The sequence below is a fragment of the Pagrus pagrus genome, assembly GCF_965226575.1.
Source record: "Pagrus pagrus genome assembly, chromosome: 9".
Classification (NCBI taxonomy): Eukaryota; Metazoa; Chordata; class Actinopteri; order Spariformes; family Sparidae; genus Pagrus; species Pagrus pagrus.
The window spans coordinates 3,887,970-3,913,372 of record NC_140193.1 but is presented as its reverse complement, the minus strand read 5'-3'; the positions used below and the strand labels follow the sequence as shown (position 1 = coordinate 3,913,372).

The 25,403-nt window shown below is 35.4% G+C and overlaps 1 protein-coding gene across 1 annotated transcript in view; it reads left to right on the top strand.

Moving 5' to 3' along the window:
* The window catches only part of LOC311262791 (inactive dipeptidyl peptidase 10-like), a 102,429-nt gene extending 86,355 nt beyond the window's left edge, over nucleotides 1–16,074 (top strand). Inside the window, exons 10-26 of the mRNA XM_084362509.1 lie at nucleotides 745–842; nucleotides 933–1,056; nucleotides 1,138–1,176; nucleotides 2,059–2,166; nucleotides 2,606–2,697; nucleotides 2,786–2,833; nucleotides 3,397–3,518; nucleotides 4,376–4,423; nucleotides 5,078–5,176; nucleotides 7,432–7,501; nucleotides 7,745–7,939; nucleotides 8,344–8,398; nucleotides 8,671–8,770; nucleotides 8,950–9,008; nucleotides 11,592–11,664; nucleotides 12,998–13,071; nucleotides 13,419–16,074. Of these exons, the coding sequence (XP_084218635.1) occupies nucleotides 745–842; nucleotides 933–1,056; nucleotides 1,138–1,176; nucleotides 2,059–2,166; nucleotides 2,606–2,697; nucleotides 2,786–2,833; nucleotides 3,397–3,518; nucleotides 4,376–4,423; nucleotides 5,078–5,176; nucleotides 7,432–7,501; nucleotides 7,745–7,939; nucleotides 8,344–8,398; nucleotides 8,671–8,770; nucleotides 8,950–9,008; nucleotides 11,592–11,664; nucleotides 12,998–13,071; nucleotides 13,419–13,556 (1,542 nt within the window). The 3' untranslated portion in view covers nucleotides 13,557–16,074. The remainder of the gene's footprint in view (nucleotides 1–744; nucleotides 843–932; nucleotides 1,057–1,137; nucleotides 1,177–2,058; nucleotides 2,167–2,605; nucleotides 2,698–2,785; nucleotides 2,834–3,396; nucleotides 3,519–4,375; nucleotides 4,424–5,077; nucleotides 5,177–7,431; nucleotides 7,502–7,744; nucleotides 7,940–8,343; nucleotides 8,399–8,670; nucleotides 8,771–8,949; nucleotides 9,009–11,591; nucleotides 11,665–12,997; nucleotides 13,072–13,418) is intronic.
* The last annotated feature ends 9,329 nt before the right edge of the window (nucleotides 16,075–25,403 follow it).

Here is a 25,403-nt window from a genome sequence, read left to right as displayed (position 1 = left end):
TACGTAAACAAACAAATTAAGGAAGCATTTATTAAAAAACAATCATAGTTATAATTATAGTCATTTACAATTTTGACGTAAAATGATTGCGTTCTGTTTTATTTACCTTTCACACATTATTCCAACTGTTTTGAGATCTGAGTTGTGACAGTGTCGCTATGAGAAAATAGGAAAAGAGTCATTACTCACTTATTCCCTATTCCATGTTGGTATAAGCAGTTTCAGATGTGTTACGTTTCATTTTATATACCACAGATGGCATCATAAGAAGGGAATAGAGTTACTCCAAGAAGGTATTAAACCTCTGAAAGAGCAGGAAGTGAAGGATTGGAGACGACATGAATAAAAACAAATAAAAATAAATGGCTGCTAGTAAGGAATAGATAGTGACAACTCTGTGATGGGTCACACTGTAATTTTTTAGATGTCATGTAGACTAACGAGCTATATCTTTTGTGGGAGGCTTAAGTGAAAGAAAACGAGTGCCTGGCCGCGGGGCTGCACAGTATATATACACCAACACAGTTTGCTCTCTTCATGTATTATATTCTCATTATATTCTCTTGTTATTGAGTCCTACTGGCATTGTTCAGTATAACGGCACATAAAAATAGAAAACAAGAGCAGCGTGTTGCTCAGTGCTTATTGTTATCACTACAGTGAAGCAGTGCATCATGGCCATTACATCCAATTTGAGCAGGCCTGTGAATTGTAATTGTACATTCACACTGTTCTTTACTCCAGATGGGTCAAATCAATCCCACCGCCGCTCTTTACGTCGTTACTGTAGACGGCAGCTCCTCAACGACTGAGCTGAGGCCTCCTGACAGCTTTGAAAAGAGGTTTGATTTCTACACATTTTAAATAATAATGGTGTAATTTGTCCAGGCTGCTTATATTCCTAATGGTACTTTATGCTTGTTTTCCCCCAGTGAGTACTACATCACCATGGTGAGATGGGTGACGCAGGAGAGGCTGAGTGTCCGCTGGGTGAATCGAGCTCAAAACACGTCCATTCTTTCACTCTGTGATGTTACAACAAGTGAATGCACGAAGGTACGACTGTTGTTTTTTATAGTTTTTCAGTCTTCTACATTTGAAGATGTATTTTTTACTGAGTTTATCTTTTCAATTCAGAAACATGTGATGACATCAGAGAAGTGGCTCGATCGTCAGGTGAGTGCGTCATTATGTTCGACAAACCCATTAATAAGACTATCAATGAATTGTTTAAGGACCATTGTTGATTTTCATATGAAAGCCTGTAATACACGTTCTCACTCCCAACTCGTCAAACACAGCAGCTTCAAACAGTGACACTCTACCTTCCCCTCGAGCATCAGGTTTTATTTTGCAGGTAAAACACATTGAAAGCTGATGAAATGATGTGACGAATGGTTCACGTAGTGTTTCAGCATCAGTACCGGGTCAGTTGACTCTGCAGTAGACACGGGTTTAATCACCTCGGCTCGGCTTTGATCTAAACGTGAGACCCGGGTGAACACGCTAAATTACAACACGCGAGGTGATGACACGTTATCAACATCTGGTGGTGACACGTAAATAGGGGAGGAATTTGGGATGCGGTCTATTGTTGTTGTTGCCAGTTACAACTGATTCCAACGCATGCTTGACGTGAAACATGACGGTGACATGCAACTTACAGCTTCAGATGCAGATCACAGATGGGCTGCCTTGCCCTTGTTTATAAGGCTGTGTAAACCGGCTGAGTTTGGTGGAAAAGCTGCAAAAGTATCCCTCAATAGTAAACAACATAAACATTAATCTAAAACCTGATCAGAAAACATAAAGGCTTCCTGCAAAGATATCATACATTTGACTTATAAAACTGAAACATTTGAATAAAGGTGTGACTCTTACAGGACTATGTCAAAGAAATACTTCACTGCAGCTCGGCCACAAAAATAATGTTTTCTATTTGAACTGAATTGGCAACAAACATGATTTTTACATGAGACGAGCCTCAAATCCTTTTTCCATTTAATCCAAAAAGGTCCAAACATTTGCAAAAGGTTAGTTTTTTTCTCTTTTCCCCAGAACGAGGAGCCGGTCTTCTCCGAGGACTGCACCACGTTCTTCATCACTATGCCCTTAAAACACGGCGGCCGCGGGACGTTCAACCACATTACCATGATCTCCAACCTGGTGAGAATATTACAAACTTTTAATGAAATGAATACATTTCTTTAGGTGCTTTGACTGTTTAAATGAAACTCCTTACGTCTGTGTACTTTTCTTCCTTTCTTCCCTTATCTGTCCTGCCTTAAGGCACGAGCCTTCCGATTATTCATACCGCTCATATTATTCCATTTTGAAGTTTCATCATTTTGAATTATATCCTTACAGTTTCCTGAGAATTAAGAATACATTAACTTGAATAAATGAAGGAGAATGTTGAACAGTAGATGATTTGGAGATTTATTCAGTCTCTGTTGAGATAATAGGTGGAACAAAAGTTTTTAGATTGAAAGTTTGGCCTTGTTGAAAAAGATCAGCACCACTTTTGGACCACGCAGGTCGTGTGAGGTCACGTTGACCCACTTCTCTGCTCTGTTGTGTTGCATCCTTTCTCGTTAATCAACAGTCTGAGGGTCAAGAGGTCAACGTCCGCCACCTGAGCTCAGGAAGCTGGGAAGTCTGTCAGATTCTGGCCTATGATGAGAGCAGCAACTTGGTGTAAGCACAAGTTATTGACATCATACCATATTAACAAACAACACGCGATATGACCTCTCAACTAACAGGTTGATTTTATGATTTTCAGTTATTTCCTGAGTACAGAGGAAGGCTCAACACAGCGGCACATGTACAGGTATATATTCAAGTTTCCTTTCAAATGTCAATCAACTGCTGTCATTTATATTATAGATATTAGGTGTCAGTGCATTGAAATAAACAGTTGGTGGCTCAGAGTTTGTTAATTCTGCTATTAAATCATTGCAGAAGACATAATTGACTTGATTAAATCAGCGCAGCCACATCTAAAAACATATTTTTTATGCAAGGAGTGACGGCTTCAGTTTCATATTTGACGATGTAGTTGCTTAATTTGTTTTCATGCTGTCGTATTTAGTTTGTATCACTGCACAAACTTTTACATCTCAGCCAGTGTTTTCCTGTATTTGGATTTGTTTTTACATTTCAAGTCAGGTCTGTTGTTTGTTGTGTTTAATGAGCAAATTAAAGATACACAGAGACACAGGTGGATGGCAGCAGCCCACCTCATTAGTTAAACTACAGTGTCAATACATGATTATTATTACAATTTATTTTGGCACATTCTTTGATTCTGCAGTCTAAAAACAGACAGATTGTATCTCAAATCCTTAACAAATTAACTTTTATTCACACATCTCTGTTGCTCTGCTCTAACAGAGTCTCCACTGTGGATCCATTTCATAAAGAGTGCCTCACCTGCTCCCTCTTCAAATCAAAGTGCTCCTACTACGATGCCATCCTGAGCCCGAACTACCAACACGTTGTTCTCAACTGCAGAGGTAACGCCTCATTATGACAGCAGCATGACAACTGAGAGGCTCACGATCAGATTGAAACTGCAGTAACATATACTGTTGAAGAAGTGCATGTGTTTCCAAAATGTTGTCAGAAGGTTGTTATTTATGTATATGCAGTTTGAGGGGTCTCTGTCTGGATCTTTCAGGTGTGCTGAGTTGAGTCATCGTATCAACTTGAATTTTTAACGCAAGCTGAAACATTAAAAACAACGGGCGACTACATGCTGAAAAATTCACCCTTTACTTGTTTTCTTATCATTTTAAGAGTTAGTCTGGTGGTTTTCAAACTTTTTCTGGCATGCCCCCCGTCACAAGTTCACACCCTTCAAACCACAATTTCTGTCAATCATGATAGGGGAGGCAACTATTACAGTATTATCTCTACATAGATTATAGTCATTCAGTTTAGTTTCTCTCTGTATATTCCCTCTAATACAATTACCTGAATAAATGTTGGCAATGTACGTTTCTGCAAACCATGCATATGTTGAAACTTTACATTTTTTACGCCGCTGTGCTTGTGGCTGGCTAAGTTTAGGCACAAGAGCCGCTTGATTAGGGTCGGGAAAACATCTTGTTTTGGCTTGAAGTACCTGGTTGTGTCACCACAAACACAGCTGGACATTTTCATCGATGTTAAACACCGCCTCGTCTCTGATAGTCTGTTTGCCCAACCGTAACACCGCCACCATGCTCTCCACTTCCCGACATGAAAGTCAACTCATACACATGTAACGTGAACGTGATTTATACGTATGATTAATGGCTCAATGTAAAACCCTGTTAACAAAATGTCAGATAAAGTTGCATTTCCTGACCTAAACCATTTTCTTCTCCAGGTCCTGGAATCCCCCAAACTACTCTTCACAGACTAAGTGACATGAACAGTAAGTACTTTGGCACTGACAAGCTTGAACTAGTTAACTGTTTGGACTCTTACACACAGTTGCATCAGGTATATTTACTCATCATGTTTGGGTAGGAGTTAGATTTCTGTGCCCTCGGGGTCTGAAAAGAGCATTAATCGATCGCCTCTTATTTGGAGATTAAGTGGCTGAGATCATGAGTCATTAAGCCAAAATTCGACAACGGAGTTTAACTTACGGCTGTAAAAACTTGATGTGAGGATGCAATTAAGGTTAAGGCGTTAAGTGCTTGAAATGTTGTCGAGCGTACATCAGAGGCACTGGGAGCAGCGTCTGGGGACTCCGCAGTAGATAAACGATTATCTTCCTCCACTCCTACATGCAGGCTCGCGTCGCAGATTGAGAGATGTTGATTTTTCTGCTCGTATTAAATCAGATTTTTAATTACCGTGCTGTCTGACATTAAATTGGTGACATTTCAAAGTGCTTACAGTTTCTTTACTTACGCGACTACAAATGTGACTGTGTGTGTGTTTAACAAAGCGAGCAGAGTTTTGATAATTTGTCATTAGTTTCTACTCATGCAAGACATTCAAATGATTATTAAGTTATTCAGGAGGTTTCTGTGATTGTTTTAATTGAAGTGATTCTTCTTCTTATCCTGTCGTGTAACAGAGCACAAGTTTCTGGAGAGGAACACAGTGTTAAGACATGCACTGATAAACAGGACGACACCCAAGTGGGAAAGACGAACTGTGCAGATCAACAACTTTGGTATGAAGCTGCAATCATTTAAGAGCTTTGTTGTTCTCACTTGTCCTCAGCTGTTGTCTGTATTATCTTCATTCATTCATTAACACTTTCTCCATGTTTATAACAAACATTCTCTCCTTGCTTAGGTAAAAAGCAATAATCAGAGCATGGAGAACCATATTGAAGTTAAAACTCAAAGTGAAACACTTCAACCACAGTGTGTTTCCATGAGAGTGGCTCGCACTTTCCTGTTTGAACCCTGCCCTGTTTTGCATTCTCTAGTTTCCATGCACACAAGAAACTAGGTTAGAAAAGTAAACTTACTGTAAGTTAATGTCAAGATTTTTCACTCCCTCCACCTTTGTTTTTGCTGCATTTAGGCTGGGTTTTTTTGTCATTTTTTGAGAAGAGTGGGAAAAAAAATAAAAAATTCACTCCGTTTCCTACATGAAATTTAATTTTTCCTACAGCTTAGAAAATGGAGCACCAGATAAAAAAAAAACTTGACTCATGGAAAAAAAAATATACTGTAAGGCTAATTTTTCTATAATACTCATTTTGACCACAAGAGGCTGCACATGAACACTGTGGAGACTGGCGCCACAGAGGTGGTAAATTAAAGCCAGATTGTAGAAATTAAACACGAGAGACATTATTTTACACATAATGATGCATCTCACATTTAACTTCACTTCATATCAAACGTTAATTACAGATCCACGTTTTCACAAACATTCAAACCAGTAGTTACTCACGGACTTGGACTTCCGTATTTGCGCTTGTGGTGAAAAAAATTTCACTCGGCTCAACACATGAAAAAAATATTTGACTTGTTTCAAGACATGAAAAAAAAATTGTTAGTGAAAAACATGATTTTCTTTTTTTTTTCTTTTTTTTGAAAATTTCACACAGAAAAACACATTTTCACTTGTGAAAAAAAATCTTTTCACATGTGAAAAAAAAAATCTCTCTTGCCCCTCAGGGCTTCCGTAGTTTTTGGCCTCTACAAAATATAATGTCAGTCTGTTGGTTGCTCCAAGACTTTTGTCCTGACTGAAATACCTCAATCATTTAATAATATAAAGAACAACAGGATGGATTGACATAAAAGACAAACATTGCACCTGCTCAACATCAGGATGTTAGTATTGTAAATGTTAACTTACTCGCATGCAGCCGTGAGCACGTAGGTTAAAGTGCCCTTTAGAATAAGTGCAGGTGTAGACTTTTAGGCAAATGATTACTGCAGGAGGACGAGCTGCCACCTGTAACAGTGTAAAAGCACTGATGGAGACCGAAAGCTCGGGAGAAAAACAACAGGTGCAGGGTTTTCTGAGGCGATTATGAAACAGCCTTGGACTCAGAAAAGCAGTAGTATGTTGTTTCAGTTAGAGGAGGCAGCTCACTAATGGCTTCCTTTGTCTAATCTGTGCTCACTATGAGACAATGTGATACATACTGAATGTAAAGAAACACAGTCAGACGGGAGCCGAGTCATCAATAGTTGAACACAAGTGAAATCACAGGCTCGTCTTCACATGTTTATTCTTGTTTATTTTGGATGTTGAAGGATTCTCCATCCTCCAGGTCAGGGTGCACATTCACTGGTTTCACTGGACTCAGTGTTTCCTTAAAGACATTTTAACACTCGTGTTATAGGCTTTGACTTGATTTCTCCGATTCTTTATTGAGTCTGATAAGTAACACGATCACTTACCCACTAGTGACAGTGCTGTCGTTACATCGTCACCCTGCAGGTTCACACCAGTTAAAGCCCCAAACAACGATCCAATGATTCCTTTCAACGACTGTCACCTCGTGTCATTTGCTGAATCACCCGCACAGGTTTTAAAAACTCTCTCGCCCTGAGGCCTCTGGGGTGAATCATGAAAACACTCTCACATCCAGCTCTCTCTGACTTGTGATACAAATAAAACTTTAGGAAAATGTTAAACCTTAAGTGAGGAAAACTATCCACACTGCCAACTCAGGAAAAAATAACTTGTGTGAAACTTCTCCGGTCTGTTCTTCACTGCGACTGATTAATACAGACACGTTTCATGGCTGATACAGCTACCTGACCGTGCAGCTTTGATGTAGTCAGAAAAGAGGGATGTGCTGTACATGCAGCGCATAACAAAACACTCATTTTGACTCATCTTCACCATCCAAACGCACTCCGGCCTGAATGTTAAGCTGTGAGTTAGAAACGTGTGCAGCAGAAAATGTATTCATGTGTTAAAGTCCTGAGGTTCTGGTGTTGACGTGTTTTGCAGCACTTCGTCTGGAGCTGATCGTCCCTCTGGGTTTGGATGAAGAGAAGGAGCACCCGCTGTTACTGATCGTGTATGTAACTTCATTTTCAGTTACATTTGCTATTTTAGGAGCACTTCTATGTAATGTTTCATTAAAAAATCCTTTATTAAATGAAAAAGCTGAGAAATCAAATGCCTGAAAACCAAGATACATGTGAAGGGTCGTGTGTTACACATCTTTTTCCTGTCTTTATTTTTTTCTTGTATACTTTGCTGTATTTAAATATAACTTCCTCATGGACTGAACTCACGCCTTTCCTCTTTCCTTTACCAGTGACAGCGCCCCCGGTGGTCAGGCTGTGAGTGACCGCTTCTCCCTCGGCTGGGACTCTGCGCTGGTCAGCTCGGACAGCGTCATCGTGGCTCGTCTGGACGGCCGGGGCAGCGGCTTCCAGGGTCAGAGGATCCTACACGAGGTTCACCAGAGACTGGGAACTGTTGATGTCCAGGACCAGATCACAGCTCTGGAGTGAGTGCAGTGGATTTTTCAATCTATGAAGTAAAGTGTGGGGTTTGTCACATGAAGCTGACACCATCCGATATCTATATTTTGTGTATGTATATGTATGTATTATGTATGTAATGTATAAGAAGAGGAATTATACCAACCTTCTGTATCAACAGACTAAGTGTAGCTGCCAGGAGGTATTCTAACCCAACAGGGTGCCACTGTCCATGGAAACATGAAGTGGGAATTTAGTACCTAGAAGACTGAATATATGAATATATCTGCTTCATGTGGTTGATTCAGTACAGTTCAGCCTTAACGTTGCTCAGATTTAGCAGAATTTGTAAAGTAACGAGCCTGTCACTGTGTTCTGTCTTGAAATGATCACACATGATCATTTTTGTTATTTCACTCTGAATGTTCAGGTACCTGATCAGGCTGCCCTACATCGATGGCAACAGAGTGGGAGTTTATGGGAAGGTAACAGCCTCTGTATCTAATTCATATGTAACCACCTGAAATGTATATTAGTTTGTTTTGTCAGCATTCTTTCTTTTTTCTTATTTTAGTCCCCAACATACACAGACATTCATAGTAACTATGATTTTTGTGATTAATAAACAGTAACTTAGTTTCTCCGTACCGATGTGTAACAGATGTTTTTTTTTCTTTGATCCAGTTAAATAATCAGCATTTCCTCGCTACATCCAACATTATTTTAAAGCCACCATGTTGTTTTTTATTGTTTCCAGGCGTATGGAGGATTTCTCTCCACTCTCCTGCTCCTCTCTTACAGCTCTGTGTTCAAATGTGGCATCGCTGTAGCTCCGATAACGAACTGGAGACTCTTTGGTGAGATGGACACGAATCCTTCAGTCACTGAATATCACACGTAGTCACTAACTTACAATGATCTGAAGTTGTAACTCCTCCCAAATGTGACAAAGACATTCAAAGTTTGATGCGATTCAAGAATGAACAGTGAGTTAATTTAAACGGCATTGTTGTCTTCCTCCTTCATCTTTTTAAAGGTTCGGCCGACGCGGAGAGATACTTCGGCTCGCCAGTAAAACCGGATCACAAATACCAGGTACGACTTTGAACGTGCAGTTTTATTCACAACATCATTAACTGTTCATGTAAACAGCTAGAATATATATTTATTCTTGGTTGATGCTCCTGCCCTGACCCATAAATTCAACCAGAGGAGAGAAGACGGCGCATCAGTTCAGACGAATTCAGCACAGAGCAGACAGGAAGTCAGACACCGAAACAACAACACAACATCCGGTTAATTTTCACAATAAAACACTCCGCGTTGACGCCAGAATAACAATCTCAAAAAAGAGACAAATCCAAACACTTCTTCTTCTAATCCTAATCCCGCCGTGCTGCACTCAAAACGCAGCCGGTGGCGGTTGATGGATGACGGAGCAAAACTGTGGCAGAGCCGTTCAGCAAACAATGTCACACAGCTGGAATGCAAACTCGTGTAAAAACAGTTTACATGTAAATGAGACGCAGGAGCCTGTTTCAGAGCAGTGAGCCTTGAGAGGAAGTGTCCGAGCACACCTGTTAGTTTCAGTCATGTGACAGCCACTGGCTGCACGTGCAAAGAGGAATCCAGAATTACAGAGCGATGATCGTCGTCCTCTCAGCCAGTCGTATTTCTTCTTTCATACCTCTGCAGCAGCTGTGCCCGACACAGTGGGACATGTCAAACACGTCTCAAACGGAGAGACAATAACAGGTTATTGCTGTCTGGATGTGAACGCGCAGCAGCACATACCTGCAGCTGAAGGGGAAATGGTGCCTTTCATTGTTGAGATTTGAAAGTCCAATCATGTCATTCCCTCAGTGCTGATGGGTTTATGTTTGCATCACAGTGAGCTGAATACATAATAACTGTTACATGTATTTGCTTATTGTTGTGTAATGACATAAAACCACTTCTTTTGTGTGACAACATTTTGCTATCGATGTCACACAGCAGGTGCATTTTCCTCTTGATGCACACGGCTGGTAAACACTCTGGGTCAACTTCACATGAATTTGGAAAATGGCTGTGATGTTTGGTTTCATCTCCAACTGGCCTTTTTTCCACATTTCCACATCACGGCGGGAGCAGCACAGGTGTAACTAATAACATTAATGGTGGCTTCATTCCATTTAGGTCTGCCAGCCTCGGGCCCACGCCGCGCACATGCTGGCTCTTTGGCACGGCTTACTGGGTCGGCTAAAAGGAAGTGAGGCATTGTTAACAGGTGTGATTAATCACACCTGCGCCTTTTCTGCTATGAGAAGTCAAAATGTCTGCTGCGAAAAACACTCTGCTGTATCTGCTGCAGAACAACATTCACACCTTTGACTAACGTGCTAAATGGAAACAACTCAGAATTAATTCTCTTTGGAAAGTCAGAAGGTGATAATGAAACATAAGACATGTCGTGGTGGGCGAGAATCCATTAAATATACTGTGAGACGTGATTTAAAGGAAGCCACCGGTCCTGATTGTCAGAGTCTGAGGAGTCCTCACTGCAGACGCCTCGTCATTAAACCAGAAGATCTTTAAAGATGATTAAAATCGATTCTAAATCTTACTGGTTACCAGTGAAGAGAGGCTGAACAGTGCTGACGTGATCTCGTCTTCTTGTATTTGTTAAAAGCCGAGCAGCTTCGTATTTAACTAACTGAAAGTGACACAGTTTTATAGCTTCATTAATAAATATATTAATAAAATTAACCACATGGAGACCGTCACAAGATCAGGAGAGAAAAGACTTGATTTTTTATAGATGCGCCTTAATTTATAAAAACCTGATTGAGGAACATCTGTAATTTGTTTTTCAAATTAAAGGTCACAGCCGCGCTACTGATATTTGTAGACAGGAAATCTTTTCATAAATTAAGGAGCATCTCAAAAGTCTCAAGTCTCGTCTCTCTGTCTGATCTGGAGGTCATCTCTTCTTTTTATTTCATCTCACTTAGATTACTGTGATTAGTCGTATAAACGATCTGGCGCCTTCAGCTGGTTCGAACGCAGCTGCTCGGCTTTGAACAAATACAAGATCGCCCTGTTTCAGCCTCTCTCACTCTGCGTTTGAGGCTTAACTTTTAGATTTTACTGATCACATTTAAAACACTTTATTGTTCAGCTTCGAGCTGATTGCTGCTACGTTATGAGCCCTGTAAATCTATAAGTCCTGTAAATGTAACAGCACAAATGCAAAGGCAAGTTTATTTGTAAAGCACAATTTAGACACAAGGCAACTCAAAGTGCTTTACAGGGGCATAAAAATGACATTAAAATACATTAAAAACAAGTTGGAAGATATCAAGAAACGAAACATTAAAACAAGTTAAGAAATAGGAAAGTGAGCTGAAATAGAAGAGGTTCTAAAGAGACAAAACTAGAAAATAAAAGTCACAGTTCAGTTCAGAGCCTTGAAATCACTTCAGTGAACGTCTGTGACAAACAGAAACGTCTTCAGCCTTCAGTTAAAAGAGGTGAGAGTTGGAGCGGACCTGCAGTTTTCTGGGAGTTTGGTCCAGATGTGTCGCATCATAACTGAATGTTTAAGTGCAATTAATATTATATATTGTTAATTTGCTTTAAATAGGGTGATGTTATAACTGCTTCTGCTTCAGCTGCACTGTGTTCTGTCTCCAACAGATTTCCAGTCTGCTCAGTAACATCACAGCAGCGAGTCCTGTGAACTTTCTGATAATCCACGGCACAGCAGATGGTGAGTGTTTTCTCCTGGATATTCACCTGACTTTTTACAGATACCTGAGGGGCAGGTGAGGACTTTCTCTTCTGGTCTGATATAAAGGATGTTTTTGTCCTGTGTTTATGACTTTAGAACCGCTGAGAAAAAAAGCTTTTACCAGGATAATCCTTCATTTTCCATCTGTGAAAACAAGTTGAAAAAAAGAAAATCAGATTCCAGAGAAAGTTTTCTCCATGTGTGATACGAAGTGACGATGAATGATGAATGAATCACTGAAATCACACACCAAAAAAAGGGAAAAAGTTACCTCCTGAAAAGAAAACATTTCACCCGGTTTCACAAATACTTCATTTTCTCCTTAAATTTATTTTCACTGTTTCACATGACAAAAACATGTTTTTTTCCTCCTGAGAATTTTTTTTCACTTAGTTTCAAACATGACAAAAAAATTCTCCCAGAAAAAGAAAGTATAAATTTTTCACTCGGTTTCACACAACCCAAAAAATGTTTTAAAAATGTAACGTTTTGAACATGAAAAAAAAGAAAATTCACCTGTTTTCACTGAAAAAGACTTCTGTGAGATGGAGTGAAAACAAATCCCAGAGAAAAGTTTTCTCCATGTGTGAAACAATGTGATGAAAAACAAATTCATTCTGTTTCACACGAGAAAAAAAATTACCTCCTGAAAAAAATGTCACTGTTTTGAGCATGACAAACATAAAAATTTCCTCCTGAATTTTTTTGACCTTCTGAAATTTGTTTCACTCAGTTTCACACAGGAAAAAAAAATCACCAGTTTTCACTGATAAAAAAATAAATAATTAGAAGTCATTTTTTTGTGTGAAACGAAGAGATGAAAAAAAAATTACCTCCTTAAAAAATACATGACAAAAATAAAAACTTCCTCCTGAAATTTGTTTTCACTCAGTTTCACATATGGAAAAAAAAAATGACCTCTTGAGAATTTTTTTTTACTTGGTTTCAAACTTGCCAAAAAAACATTTTTTTTTACTACACAAAAAAAAAAATTCACCTGTTTTCATTGATAAAAAATAAATACATTATGAACTGACATTATTTTTGAAAAACTATTTTTCCACCAGTTCTCGAGTCATGACAGTCTGTCTGTGCATAGGCTGGTTGAATGTGTGTTTGTCTTTGACTCCACCTGGTGAAGGTGTCTTCACTACAGCCCAGGTGTACACATGTAGATTTGCTGGGTACACGTTGTGGCACTACAGTTCGATTTATCGTCATTCCCAACAGAGGACGTGTAACGGACTGAGTGTAACTGTCGTGTCCTGCTGTGATACATTTTCATTGTGTCCCTTCTGTTTTTTTATTGCAGCCACTGTTCATTTCCAACACTCTGCTGAGCTGGTCAAACTGCTGTCCGGGTCAAATGTTAATTACACTCTCCAGGTAACTGCTGCCATTTATTCTCTGAGTGATAATAACGAGAGGAGACCTTGATGTTGTGTGTCTGGGTCAGACCGGCAACCTTGTTATGATTAAAGGCTGACTGAGGTGGAAGCATCCTGACGAGGGCTATGCAGCAACCATTTCATCAGCTCTGTCAGATCATGTTTTCTTATTGTGGAATCAGATAGTTACAGATTTAACAACAACAACAACTTTGTCAGATTTTAGTGTCCGGCCTCTAAATGTTTGACATTAACAATGTAATCACACTGAAATCATTAAAAACAGTAGGTTAAAAAGATGTTCAAGGTTAAGTAATGACACCTTTGTCTTTTCCTGTCGCCCAGATATTCCCAGACGAAGGACACAACATCGCCTCCGTCAGGAGCCGACACTACATGCTAACCTCGGTGCTCACCTTCTTCAGACGCTGCTTTGAGGAGGAGCAGGTCGTCGGCAAGGAGTCGTCTAAAGCAGACGACTGACCTGCGGAGCTTCCTGCGGTGACACGATTTAGTGGAGCAGCTGCTGTCGTGAGCCATCGGAGAGAGGCTGTGTTCTCCTGAAGGACTTCTGTCTGTGAAAGCTCTCAGAGAGCGTTCGTGGAAACCTAACAGACCTACAGTGTGTAAGATATGTAGCATGACGGGACCAGAGAGGTGATTCCAGGGTTGTGATCATGTAAAAGATGGTTGTCGCTGTATTTTAATGCTTGAGATTATAATTTTTGTTTTGTAAATGTTTGTCTCATGTACTGAGTACAAATGTCAGGGAATCAAAGAAACTAGTATTTTTCCATTTTAGAGTCTAACTTTTGCTGTAATCTATTGTGAATATTTCTATTGACTGCAAACACCACAATTTAACTTGATACCAAATTTTAGGAGATCATATCACGAAACAATATTTGCGGGTGCCTTTACCTCATTACAGTCGTCACAGTTCTCCAACCTTAGAGTCAACGCAGCGTTCATAGAGTCACCGTAACGTCTAATTAGATAATGAAGCACTAACCGGAGCATCTGCATTCTCAATACTGGTGGATTGATTCCTCATCTTACGACCATTAAACTCAAACACATTTGCCATATTCAGTAACATTATCTGTGCTGGTCAGTGATTTCAGTCCCGTCTGGAGCAAAGATGATTTTTTCAGCAATAACAACAGTTACCTGTGGTTCAGTGAACTCACCGGTCCTGATGAGATGTCCTCGTACAATGAAATGAAGAGCTGCTTGTCCCTCTTCTCTAGTTTCTATCAGCTCGGTGTGAAGTTCTGTGAAAATGTCAAAAGTCAAATGTTTTTGATTTCTTTAAAAAATGGGAGCATGCTAACACCAATATATCAGCCTGTGTAGGAACCGACATGATGACAGAAATAAATGAAAGCCATCGTGGAAGCAGGACGCCGTACTGGAGTATCAGCTACAGGTTTATACTGAAGCCCTGAGGGGCAGTGAGGGTTTCTTTTTCTTCTTTTTCTCCAAGTCTGATCCAACATGTCTTCTCCCATGTGTTTAATACTTGTTACTACTTATTTTTTTCTTGTAAAACCGAGTGAATCTTTTTTTTCCAGGAGTGAAACAAATGTTTCAAAATAAGTGGAAAAAAGTTATTTCACCAGAAGTTTTCTTCATTTTTTCTTCCCTTTTTGTTTTTCTTATTTCAGCCTTGAGAGGCTGCAGAGCACCTCTACCCCATTTCCAGGGTCGCTTTTATTTATGCAACAATAAATTCTCAATAAACTTTTTTTTCTTTGCCAGTTTCACACATGAAAAGAAAAACTCAAGTTTGAAAAAAAAAAGTTTCCCCTGGAAAAAAACAAACGCTTCACTGTTTCCCACAAGAATTTGTTTTTTTTGTCCTGAAAGAAAAAAAAATCACTCATAATGAGAAAAAATAAATCACTTGCAAAAAGAAAAATTCTTTCAGAAGAATACTTGTTTTTTCTAACTGATTTTTTTTTCCCCATTTGGTAAAATGAGTGAAAAAAACATGTTTTTCCTCTCAGGACAAAAGATTTTGTGTGAACCTGTTTTTTTTATGTACAATTTTTTTCACTTGCCCACATGACAATAAAATGTTTCTCCTGAAAAAAATAACTTTCACAAAAAAAAAAAAAAAGTCTCGCTAAATAACCTTCAGTTTACCACACAGGAAAAATGTTCACTGTTTCCCACATGGTTAAAAAACTGTTTCTCCCAGGGGAAAAAAACGGGTTCAAACAAGATTTTTTGTCCTGTCAGAAAAAACTTTTTTCACTCAATTTCCCACAAGGGAAAACTGTTTCTCCCGAGTGATCTTGATTCGACACTAGAATAAAAAAATATTCTCCTGGGGGAAAAAAAATGTCCCCCAGCAACCCAGTCATAAACTCGGGAGGAATAAACTACTTGGATCAGACTTGGAAAATGAATTACCATTTAAAAAAATAATAAATTGCTTGCCCCTCAGGGCTGCCGTATGTAGTGAGACAAGTTGTTTTTTCTTTTCAGAACATTATGACAAATTTGGTATTTTACTCTTGAAGAAACTACACCACAATAACACTGACTGGTTTCATCTGATTCCTCTCATGGTAAACGAACTCAAACATGGAGCTCTTTTCACAGTAACACTTGTTTCTTTGAATGTTTATAACCAACTGGATTCTTCAGCATTACATGTAGCAATTATAATCCCAAAATGTGACAAAGTGTTTCAAATGGGCAGAAGAGTGGAGAATGTTAACTTGTAATAATTCCAGTCTATTGTGTACAGCGTGCTTTGTCCATAACCAGACTCCTATAATACTGTCTGATCACCATATCTGTCCTTCAATAAGACGTAGCAACCAGATCATCTCGGACCATGATCCTGTGCTGCTGACACTAATGCACTTGCTTGATTCTGTCAAAATGCAATGACTGTCATATATATACTGTACATTATAGTCAATATGTCCACAGTAGACATTTATATACTTGGGGAAATTTATATGCTGAAATAAATTGTTAAACAAGACTGTCCTGCATCTGTGTTTTACTGCTGAAGCAATAAAAAGAGAGTTTCATTCAGAGCCACGTCTGATACAGCAGAGCTCATCTTGATTTCAAAGTGCTGACTGTGCAGCAGTGACATAATGTCGAGGCAAAGACACAGTCCGCTGCATCATTAAACACTGACATTAAAGGGCTGATCCAAATGTCTGTGTTTGCTTTCTTTCTGTGAAAATGTCAAAAGTCATTTTTTGCCTTCTTTAAAAATTGGGAGCATGCTAACACTGATATATCAGCCTGTGTAGGAACCGACATGATGACAGAAATAAATGAAAGCCATCATGGAAGCAGGACATCATACTGGAATATCAGCTACAGGTTTATACTGAAGCCCTGAGGGGCACTGAGGGTTTCTCCCATGTGTTTAATAAAAAAAAAGGGTGCCAGGATATAATCTTTATAGGTTCCTTAATTGTTTTATTGTTGTTTTTATCTGTGAAAACAGGTGGAATAATAATAATAACAACCTCCTGAAAACATTTTCAGGAGGTTGTTATTATTTTTGTGTGAATCCTAGTGAAAAATGTGGAACGATTTTCACTCGAGCTTGAAAAAAAAACATTTTTTCACTCTGTTGCCCACATGAACATAAAATGTTTCTCCAGATAAAAATAACTGTTTTACAAAAAGCAAAAAAAAATTCTCCCAAAAAAATAATCCACGATTTCACATAAGAAAAAAAAATTAGTCCTTGGAAAAATGTTTTCCCCAAAACATTTTAATTTTTCACTCTTTCAAACCGGTTTGAGTCCAGCTGACTGCCGGGATGAAGATCCTCAGTTGTCGGGCTATGTCCCTTCCTGTGTGTTCTCATAGATGGAAGTTTTGGACTATGACACAAAGATGTTTTCTAATATGTAAAAGGAAATCAGAATTTTTTTTGCCAGATTTTTTTCCTCCCCAAAAAAGAAATCTGAATTTTTAGAAAAAAAACTTTTTTTTTTCCTACTTGTTTTTTCCTCCGAGAAAAGACTGACAGGCAGCAGGATTCAAACCTGCAAAAGTTCCTCTGGTTACTACCAGCCAAGAACAAACCCACCACTCCACCAAGTCCTCTTCACAAAGGAAGTTCTTCTCTGGGCACTTTTCACTCTCACTTTGGGTGTTGGACTTTAAAATTCACAGTTTCATAAGAATCAAACTGTCGACCTCACAAGTTAAGAGCAGGCATCTTTTTCACTCTTTCTTCTGGACACCAGCCTTCAAAGTTCAACACAGATAAGTGAACTTGGGCAACTTGAGGATCAATCCCACAACCTCAAATCTTGGAGGCAGCATCTGTACACACTGACCACTGAACTAAGATTTATTTTTCATATATTCAAATCAAATCAAATCAAATTTTATTTGTATAGCCCAAATTCACAAATCACAGTTTGCCTCAGAGGGCTTTACAATCTGTACAGAGACGACACCCTCTGTCCTTCGACCCTCGATTCGAGTGAGGAAAAACTTGCCCCCAAAAAAACCCTTTTAACAGGGAAAATAAAAATGCGGAAGAAACCTCAGGAAGAGCCACAGAGGAGGGATCCCTCTCCCAGGAGGGACAGACATGCAATAGATGTCGCATGTACAGAACAGATCAACAAGATCACAATGTATACAATTATAACGGATGGTTGACAGGAGTGAAAGCACATAAAGAGGCATCACAGCAACAACAATGAAATGCACATGGAAATGTGATTACTAGTGATAACAGTAGTAGTGGTTACAGTAAGGATAGTATGTAGTAATGCATTACAATAATAGTAGTGGAACGTATGTAACAGAGATATGACTTCATAGATTTGCTTTTCATGTGAGTAACTGGTACTGAGTGGGAAAACAATCTGATAGGAGTCTGTCTCAAAATTGAGATTATTTTTCCTAAAAATTTAGATTATTTTTTCCAGGGGGGAAAAATCTGGCAAACATTTTTTCTAATTTTCTTTCTTTCTTTTTTTTTAAATATATTTTTCCTATTCATGTGAGTAACTGGTACTGAGTGGGGAAACAATCTGATAGGAGGAAGGACATCTTCTAGAAGAAAGATAATTCAGATGTTTTTGTCTCAAAATTCAGATTTGCATCCTAAAAATTCCGATTTTTTTTCCTAAAGATTTAGGGTTTTTTTCCAGGTGGAAAAAAATCTGGCAAAAGATTTTTCTAATTTTCTTTTTTTTAAATATATTTCCTTTTCATGTGAGTAACTGGTGCTGAGTGGGGAAACAATCTGATAGGAGGAAGGACATCTTCTAGAAGAAAAATAATTCAGATATTTTTGTCTCAAAATTCAGATTTTTTTCCTAAAGACTCAAATTTTTTGTCTAAAAATTCAGATTTTTTTTCCTAAAAATTTAGATTTTTTTTTCTAGGAGGAAAACAATCTGGCAAACATTTTTTTTATTTTCTTTCTTTTTTTTTTAATATATATTTTTCCTTTTCATTTGAGTAACTGGTACTGAGTGGGGAAGCAATCTGATAGGAGGAAGGACATCTTCTAGAAGAAAAATAGTTCAGATGTTTTTGTCTAAAAATTCAGATTTTTTTCCTAAAAATTTTGATTTTTTTTCCAGGTGGAAAAAAATCTGGCAAACATTTTTTCTAATTTTCTTTCCTTTTTTTATATATATATTTTTTCTTTTCATTTGAGTAACTGGTACTGAGTGGGGAAACAATCTGATAGGAGGAAGGACATCTTCTAGAAGAAAAATAATTCAGATGTTTTTGTCTAAAAACTCAGTTCTTTGTCTAAAAATTCAGATTTTTTTCCTAAAAATTTTGATTTTTTTTCTAGGAGGAAAACAATCTGGCAAACATTTTTTCTAATTTTCTTTCTTTTTTTTTATATATTTTTCTTTTTCATGTGAGTAACTGGTACTGAGTGGGGAAACAATCTGATAGGAGGAAGGACATCTTATAGAAGAAACATAATTCAGATATTTTTGTCTCAAAATTCAGATTTGTATCCTAAAAACTCAGATTTTTCATCTAAAAATTCAGATTTTTTATCTAAAAATTCAGATTTTTTTCCTAAAACTTTTAATTTTTTTCCAGGCTGAAAAAATCTGGTAAGCATTTTTTTTTAATTTTCTTTCTTTTTTTTATATTTTTCCTTTTCATTTGAGTAACTGGTACTGAGTGGGGAAACAATCTGATAGGAGGAAGGACATCTTCTAGAAGAAAAATAATTCTGATTTTTTTTTCTCAAAATTCAGATTTGTATCGTAAAAACTCAGATTTTTTATCTAAAAATTCAGATTTTTTTTCCTAAAAATTTTGATTTTTTTCCAGGTGGAAAAAAATCTGGCAAAACATTTTTGTAATTTTCTTTTTTAAAAATATTTTTCCTTTTCATGTGAGTAACTGGTACTGAACAATCTGATAGGAGGAAGGACATCTTCTAGAAGAAAAATAATTCAGATATTTTTGTGTCAAAATTCAGATTTTTTTCCTAAAAACTCAGATTTTTTATCTAAAAATTCAGATTTTTTTTTCTAGGAGGAAAAAGATCTGGTAAACATTTTTTTAAATTTTCTTTCTTTTTTTAAAATATATTTCCTTTTCATTTGAGTAACTGGTACTGAGTGGGGAAACAATCGGATAAGAGGAAGGACATCTTCTAGAAGAAAAATAGTTTTTTTGTCTCAAAATTCAGATTTGTATCCTAAAAATTCAGATTTTTTTCCTGAATTTTTTTTTATTTCCAGGCGGAAAAAAATCTGGCAAACATTTTTTCTAATTTTTCTTTTTTTTATATTTTTCCTTTTCATGTGAGTAACTGGTACTGAGTGGGGAAACAATCTGCTAAGAGGAAGGACATCTTCTAGAATAAAAATAATTCAGAAGTTTTTGTCTCAAAACTCAGATTTTTTTTCCTAAAAACTCAGATTTTTTATCTAAAAATTCAGATTTTTTTCCTAGAAATTATGATTTTTTTTTCCAGGCGGAAAAAAGTCTGCTAAGCATTTTTTTAAATTTTCTTTCTTTTGTTTAATATATATTTTTCCTTTTCATTTGAGTAACTGGTACTGAGTGGGGAAACAATCTGCTAAGCATTTTTTTAAATTTTCTTTCTTTTGTTTAATATATATTTTTCCTTTTCATTTGAGTAACTGGTACTGAGTGGGGAAACAATCTGCTAAGCATTTTTTTAAATTTTCTTTCTTTTGTTTAATATATATTTTTCCTTTTCATTTGAGTAACTGGTACTGAGTGGGGAAACAATCTGCTAAGAGGAAGGACATCTTCTAGAAGAAAAATAATTCGGAAGTTTTTGTGTCAAAATTCAGATTTTTTTCCTAAAAACTCAGTTTTTTTATCTAAAAATTCAGATTTTTTTCCTAAAAATTCAGATTTTTTTTTCTAGGAGGAAAAAGATCTGGTAAACATTTAATTTAATTTTCTTTCTTTTTTTTAAATATATTTCCTTTTCATTTGAGTAACTGGTACTGAGTGGGGAAACAATCTGATAAGAGGAAGGACATCTTCTAGAAGAAAAATAGTTTTTTTGTCTCAAAATTCAGATTTGTATCCTAAAAATTCAGATTTTTTTCCTAAATTTTTTTTTATTTCCAGGTGGAAAAAAATCTGGCAAACATTTTTTCTAATTTTTCTTTTTTTTATATTTTTCCTTTTCATGTGAGTAACTGGTACTGAGTGGGGAAACAATCTGATAGGAGGAAGGACATCTTCTAGAAGAAAAATAATTCAGAAGTTTTTGTCTCAAAACTCAGATTTTTTCCTAAGAACTCAGATTTTTCATCTAAAAATTCAGATTTTTTTTTCTAGGAGTAAAAAGATCTGGTAAACATTTTTTTTAATTTTCTTTCTTTTTTTTAATATATATTTTTCCTTTTCATTTGAGTAACTGGTACTGAGTGGGGAAACAATCTGATAAGAGGAAGGACATCTTCTAGAAGAAAAATAGTTTTTTTGTCTCAAAATTCAGATTTGTATCCTAAAAATTCAGATTTTTTTCCTAAAATTGTTTTTGTTTCCAGGTGGAAAAAAATCTGGCAAACATTTTTTCTAATTTTTCTTTTTTTTATATATTTTCTTTTCATGTGAGTAACTGGTACTGAGTGGGGAAACAATCTGATAGGAGGAAGGACATCTTCTAGAAGAAAAATAATTCTTTTATTTTTGTGTCAAAATTCAGATTTTTTCCTAAAAACTCAGATTTTTCATCTAAAAATTCAGATTTTTTTCCTAAAAATTTTGATTTTTTTTCCAGGCGGAAAAAAATCTGGTAAGCATTTTTTTAAATTTTCTTTCTTTTGTTTAATATATATTTTTCCTTTTCATGTGAGTAACTGGTACTGAGTGGGGAAACAATCTGCTAAGCATTTTTTTAAATTTTCTTTCTTTTGTTTAATATATATTTTTCCTTTTCATTTGAGTAACTGGTACTGAGTGGGGAAACAATCTGCTAAGCATTTTTTTAAATTTTCTTTCTTTTGTTTAATATATATTTTTCCTTTTCATTTGAGTAACTGGTACTGAGTGGGGAAACAATCTGCTAAGAGGAAGGACATCTTCTAGAAGAAAAATAATTCGGAAGTTTTTGTGTCAAAATTCAGATTTTTTTCCTAAAAACTCAGTTTTTTTATCTAAAAATTCAGATTTTTTTCCTAAAAATTCAGATTTTTTTTTCTAGGAGGAAAAAGATCTGGTAAACATTTAATTTAATTTTCTTTCTTTTTTTTAAATATATTTCCTTTTCATTTGAGTAACTGGTACTGAGTGGGGAAACAATCTGATAAGAGGAAGGACATCTTCTAGAAGAAAAATAGTTTTTTTGTCTCAAAATTCAGATTTGTATCCTAAAAATTCAGATTTTTTTCCTAAATTTTTTTTTATTTCCAGGTGGAAAAAAATCTGGCAAACATTTTTTCTAATTTTTCTTTTTTTTATATTTTTCCTTTTCATGTGAGTAACTGGTACTGAGTGGGGAAACAATCTGATAGGAGGAAGGACATCTTCTAGAAGAAAAATAATTCAGAAGTTTTTGTCTCAAAACTCAGATTTTTTCCTAAGAACTCAGATTTTTCATCTAAAAATTCAGATTTTTTTTTCTAGGAGTAAAAAGATCTGGTAAACATTTTTTTTAATTTTCTTTCTTTTTTTTAATATATATTTTTCCTTTTCATTTGAGTAACTGGTACTGAGTGGGGAAACAATCTGATAAGAGGAAGGACATCTTCTAGAAGAAAAATAGTTTTTTTGTCTCAAAATTCAGATTTGTATCCTAAAAATTCAGATTTTTTTCCTAAAATTGTTTTTGTTTCCAGGTGGAAAAAAATCTGGCAAACATTTTTTCTAATTTTTCTTTTTTTTATATATTTTCTTTTCATGTGAGTAACTGGTACTGAGTGGGGAAACAATCTGATAGGAGGAAGGACATCTTCTAGAAGAAAAATAATTCTTTTATTTTTGTGTCAAAATTCAGATTTTTTCCTAAAAACTCAGATTTTTCATCTAAAAATTCAGATTTTTTTCCTAAAAATTTTGATTTTTTTTCCAGGCGGAAAAAAATCTGGTAAGCATTTTTTTAAATTTTCTTTCTTTTGTTTAATATATATTTTTCCTTTTCATGTGAGTAACTGGTACTGAGTGGGGAAACAATCTGCTAAGCATTTTTTTAAATTTTCTTTCTTTTGTTTAATATATATTTTTCCTTTTCATTTGAGTAACTGGTACTGAGTGGGGAAACAATCTGCTAAGCATTTTTTTAAATTTTCTTTCTTTTGTTTAATATATATTTTTCCTTTTCATTTGAGTAACTGGTACTGAGTGGGGAAACAATCTGCTAAGAGGAAGGACATCTTCTAGAAGAAAAATAATTCGGAAGTTTTTGTGTCAAAATTCAGATTTTTTTCCTAAAAACTCAGTTTTTTTATCTAAAAATTCAGATTTTTTTCCTAAAAATTCAGATTTTTTTTTCTAGGAGGAAAAAGATCTGGTAAACATTTAATTTAATTTTCTTTCTTTTTTTTAAATATATTTCCTTTTCATTTGAGTAACTGGTACTGAGTGGGGAAACAATCTGATAAGAGGAAGGACATCTTCTAGAAGAAAAATAGTTTTTTTGTCTCAAAATTCAGATTTGTATCCTAAAAATTCAGATTTTTTTCCTAAATTTTTTTTTATTTCCAGGTGGAAAAAAATCTGGCAAACATTTTTTCTAATTTTTCTTTTTTTTATATTTTTCCTTTTCATGTGAGTAACTGGTACTGAGTGGGGAAACAATCTGATAGGAGGAAGGACATCTTCTAGAAGAAAAATAATTCAGAAGTTTTTGTCTCAAAACTCAGATTTTTTCCTAAGAACTCAGATTTTTCATCTAAAAATTCAGATTTTTTTTTCTAGGAGTAAAAAGATCTGGTAAACATTTTTTTTAATTTTCTTTCTTTTTTTTAATATATATTTTTCCTTTTCATTTGAGTAACTGGTACTGAGTGGGGAAACAATCTGATAAGAGGAAGGACATCTTCTAGAAGAAAAATAGTTTTTTTGTCTCAAAATTCAGATTTGTATCCTAAAAATTCAGATTTTTTTCCTAAAATTGTTTTTGTTTCCAGGTGGAAAAAAATCTGGCAAACATTTTTTCTAATTTTTCTTTTTTTTATATTTTTCCTTTTCATGTGAGTAACTGGTACTGAGTGGGGAAACAATCTGATAGGAGGAAGGACATCTTCTAGAAGAAAAATAATTCAGAAGTTTTTGTCTCAAAACTCAGATTTTTTCCTAAGAACTCAGATTTTTCATCTAAAAATTCAGATTTTTTTTTCTAGGAGTAAAAAGATCTGGTAAACATTTTTTTTAATTTTCTTTCTTTTTTTTAATATATATTTTTCCTTTTCATTTGAGTAACTGGTACTGAGTGGGGAAACAATCTGATAAGAGGAAGGACATCTTCTAGAAGAAAAATAGTTTTTTTGTCTCAAAATTCAGATTTGTATCCTAAAAATTCAGATTTTTTTCCTAAAATTGTTTTTGTTTCCAGGTGGAAAAAAATCTGGCAAACATTTTTTCTAATTTTTCTTTTTTTTATATATTTTCTTTTCATGTGAGTAACTGGTACTGAGTGGGGAAACAATCTGATAGGAGGAAGGACATCTTCTAGAAGAAAAATAATTCTTTTATTTTTGTGTCAAAATTCAGATTTTTTCCTAAAAACTCAGATTTTTCATCTAAAAATTCAGATTTTTTTCCTAAAAATTTTGATTTTTTTTCCAGGCGGAAAAAAATCTGGTAAGCATTTTTTTAAATTTTCTTTCTTTTGTTTAATATATATTTTTCCTTTTCATGTGAGTAACTGGTACTGAGTGGGGAAACAATCTGCTAAGCATTTTTTTAAATTTTCTTTCTTTTGTTTAATATATATTTTTCCTTTTCATTTGAGTAACTGGTACTGAGTGGGGAAACAATCTGCTAAGCATTTTTTTAAATTTTCTTTCTTTTGTTTAATATATATTTTTCCTTTTCATTTGAGTAACTGGTACTGAGTGGGGAAACAATCTGCTAAGAGGAAGGACATCTTCTAGAAGAAAAATAATTCGGAAGTTTTTGTGTCAAAATTCAGATTTTTTTCCTAAAAACTCAGTTTTTTTATCTAAAAATTCAGATTTTTTTCCTAAAAATTCAGATTTTTTTTTCTAGGAGGAAAAAGATCTGGTAAACATTTAATTTAATTTTCTTTCTTTTTTTTAAATATATTTCCTTTTCATTTGAGTAACTGGTACTGAGTGGGGAAACAATCTGATAAGAGGAAGGACATCTTCTAGAAGAAAAATAGTTTTTTTGTCTCAAAATTCAGATTTGTATCCTAAAAATTCAGATTTTTTTCCTAAATTTTTTTTTATTTCCAGGTGGAAAAAAATCTGGCAAACATTTTTTCTAATTTTTCTTTTTTTTATATTTTTCCTTTTCATGTGAGTAACTGGTACTGAGTGGGGAAACAATCTGATAGGAGGAAGGACATCTTCTAGAAGAAAAATAATTCAGAAGTTTTTGTCTCAAAACTCAGATTTTTTCCTAAGAACTCAGATTTTTCATCTAAAAATTCAGATTTTTTTTTCTAGGAGTAAAAAGATCTGGTAAACATTTTTTTTAATTTTCTTTCTTTTTTTTAATATATATTTTTCCTTTTCATTTGAGTAACTGGTACTGAGTGGGGAAACAATCTGATAAGAGGAAGGACATCTTCTAGAAGAAAAATAGTTTTTTTGTCTCAAAATTCAGATTTGTATCCTAAAAATTCAGATTTTTTTCCTAAAATTGTTTTTGTTTCCAGGTGGAAAAAAATCT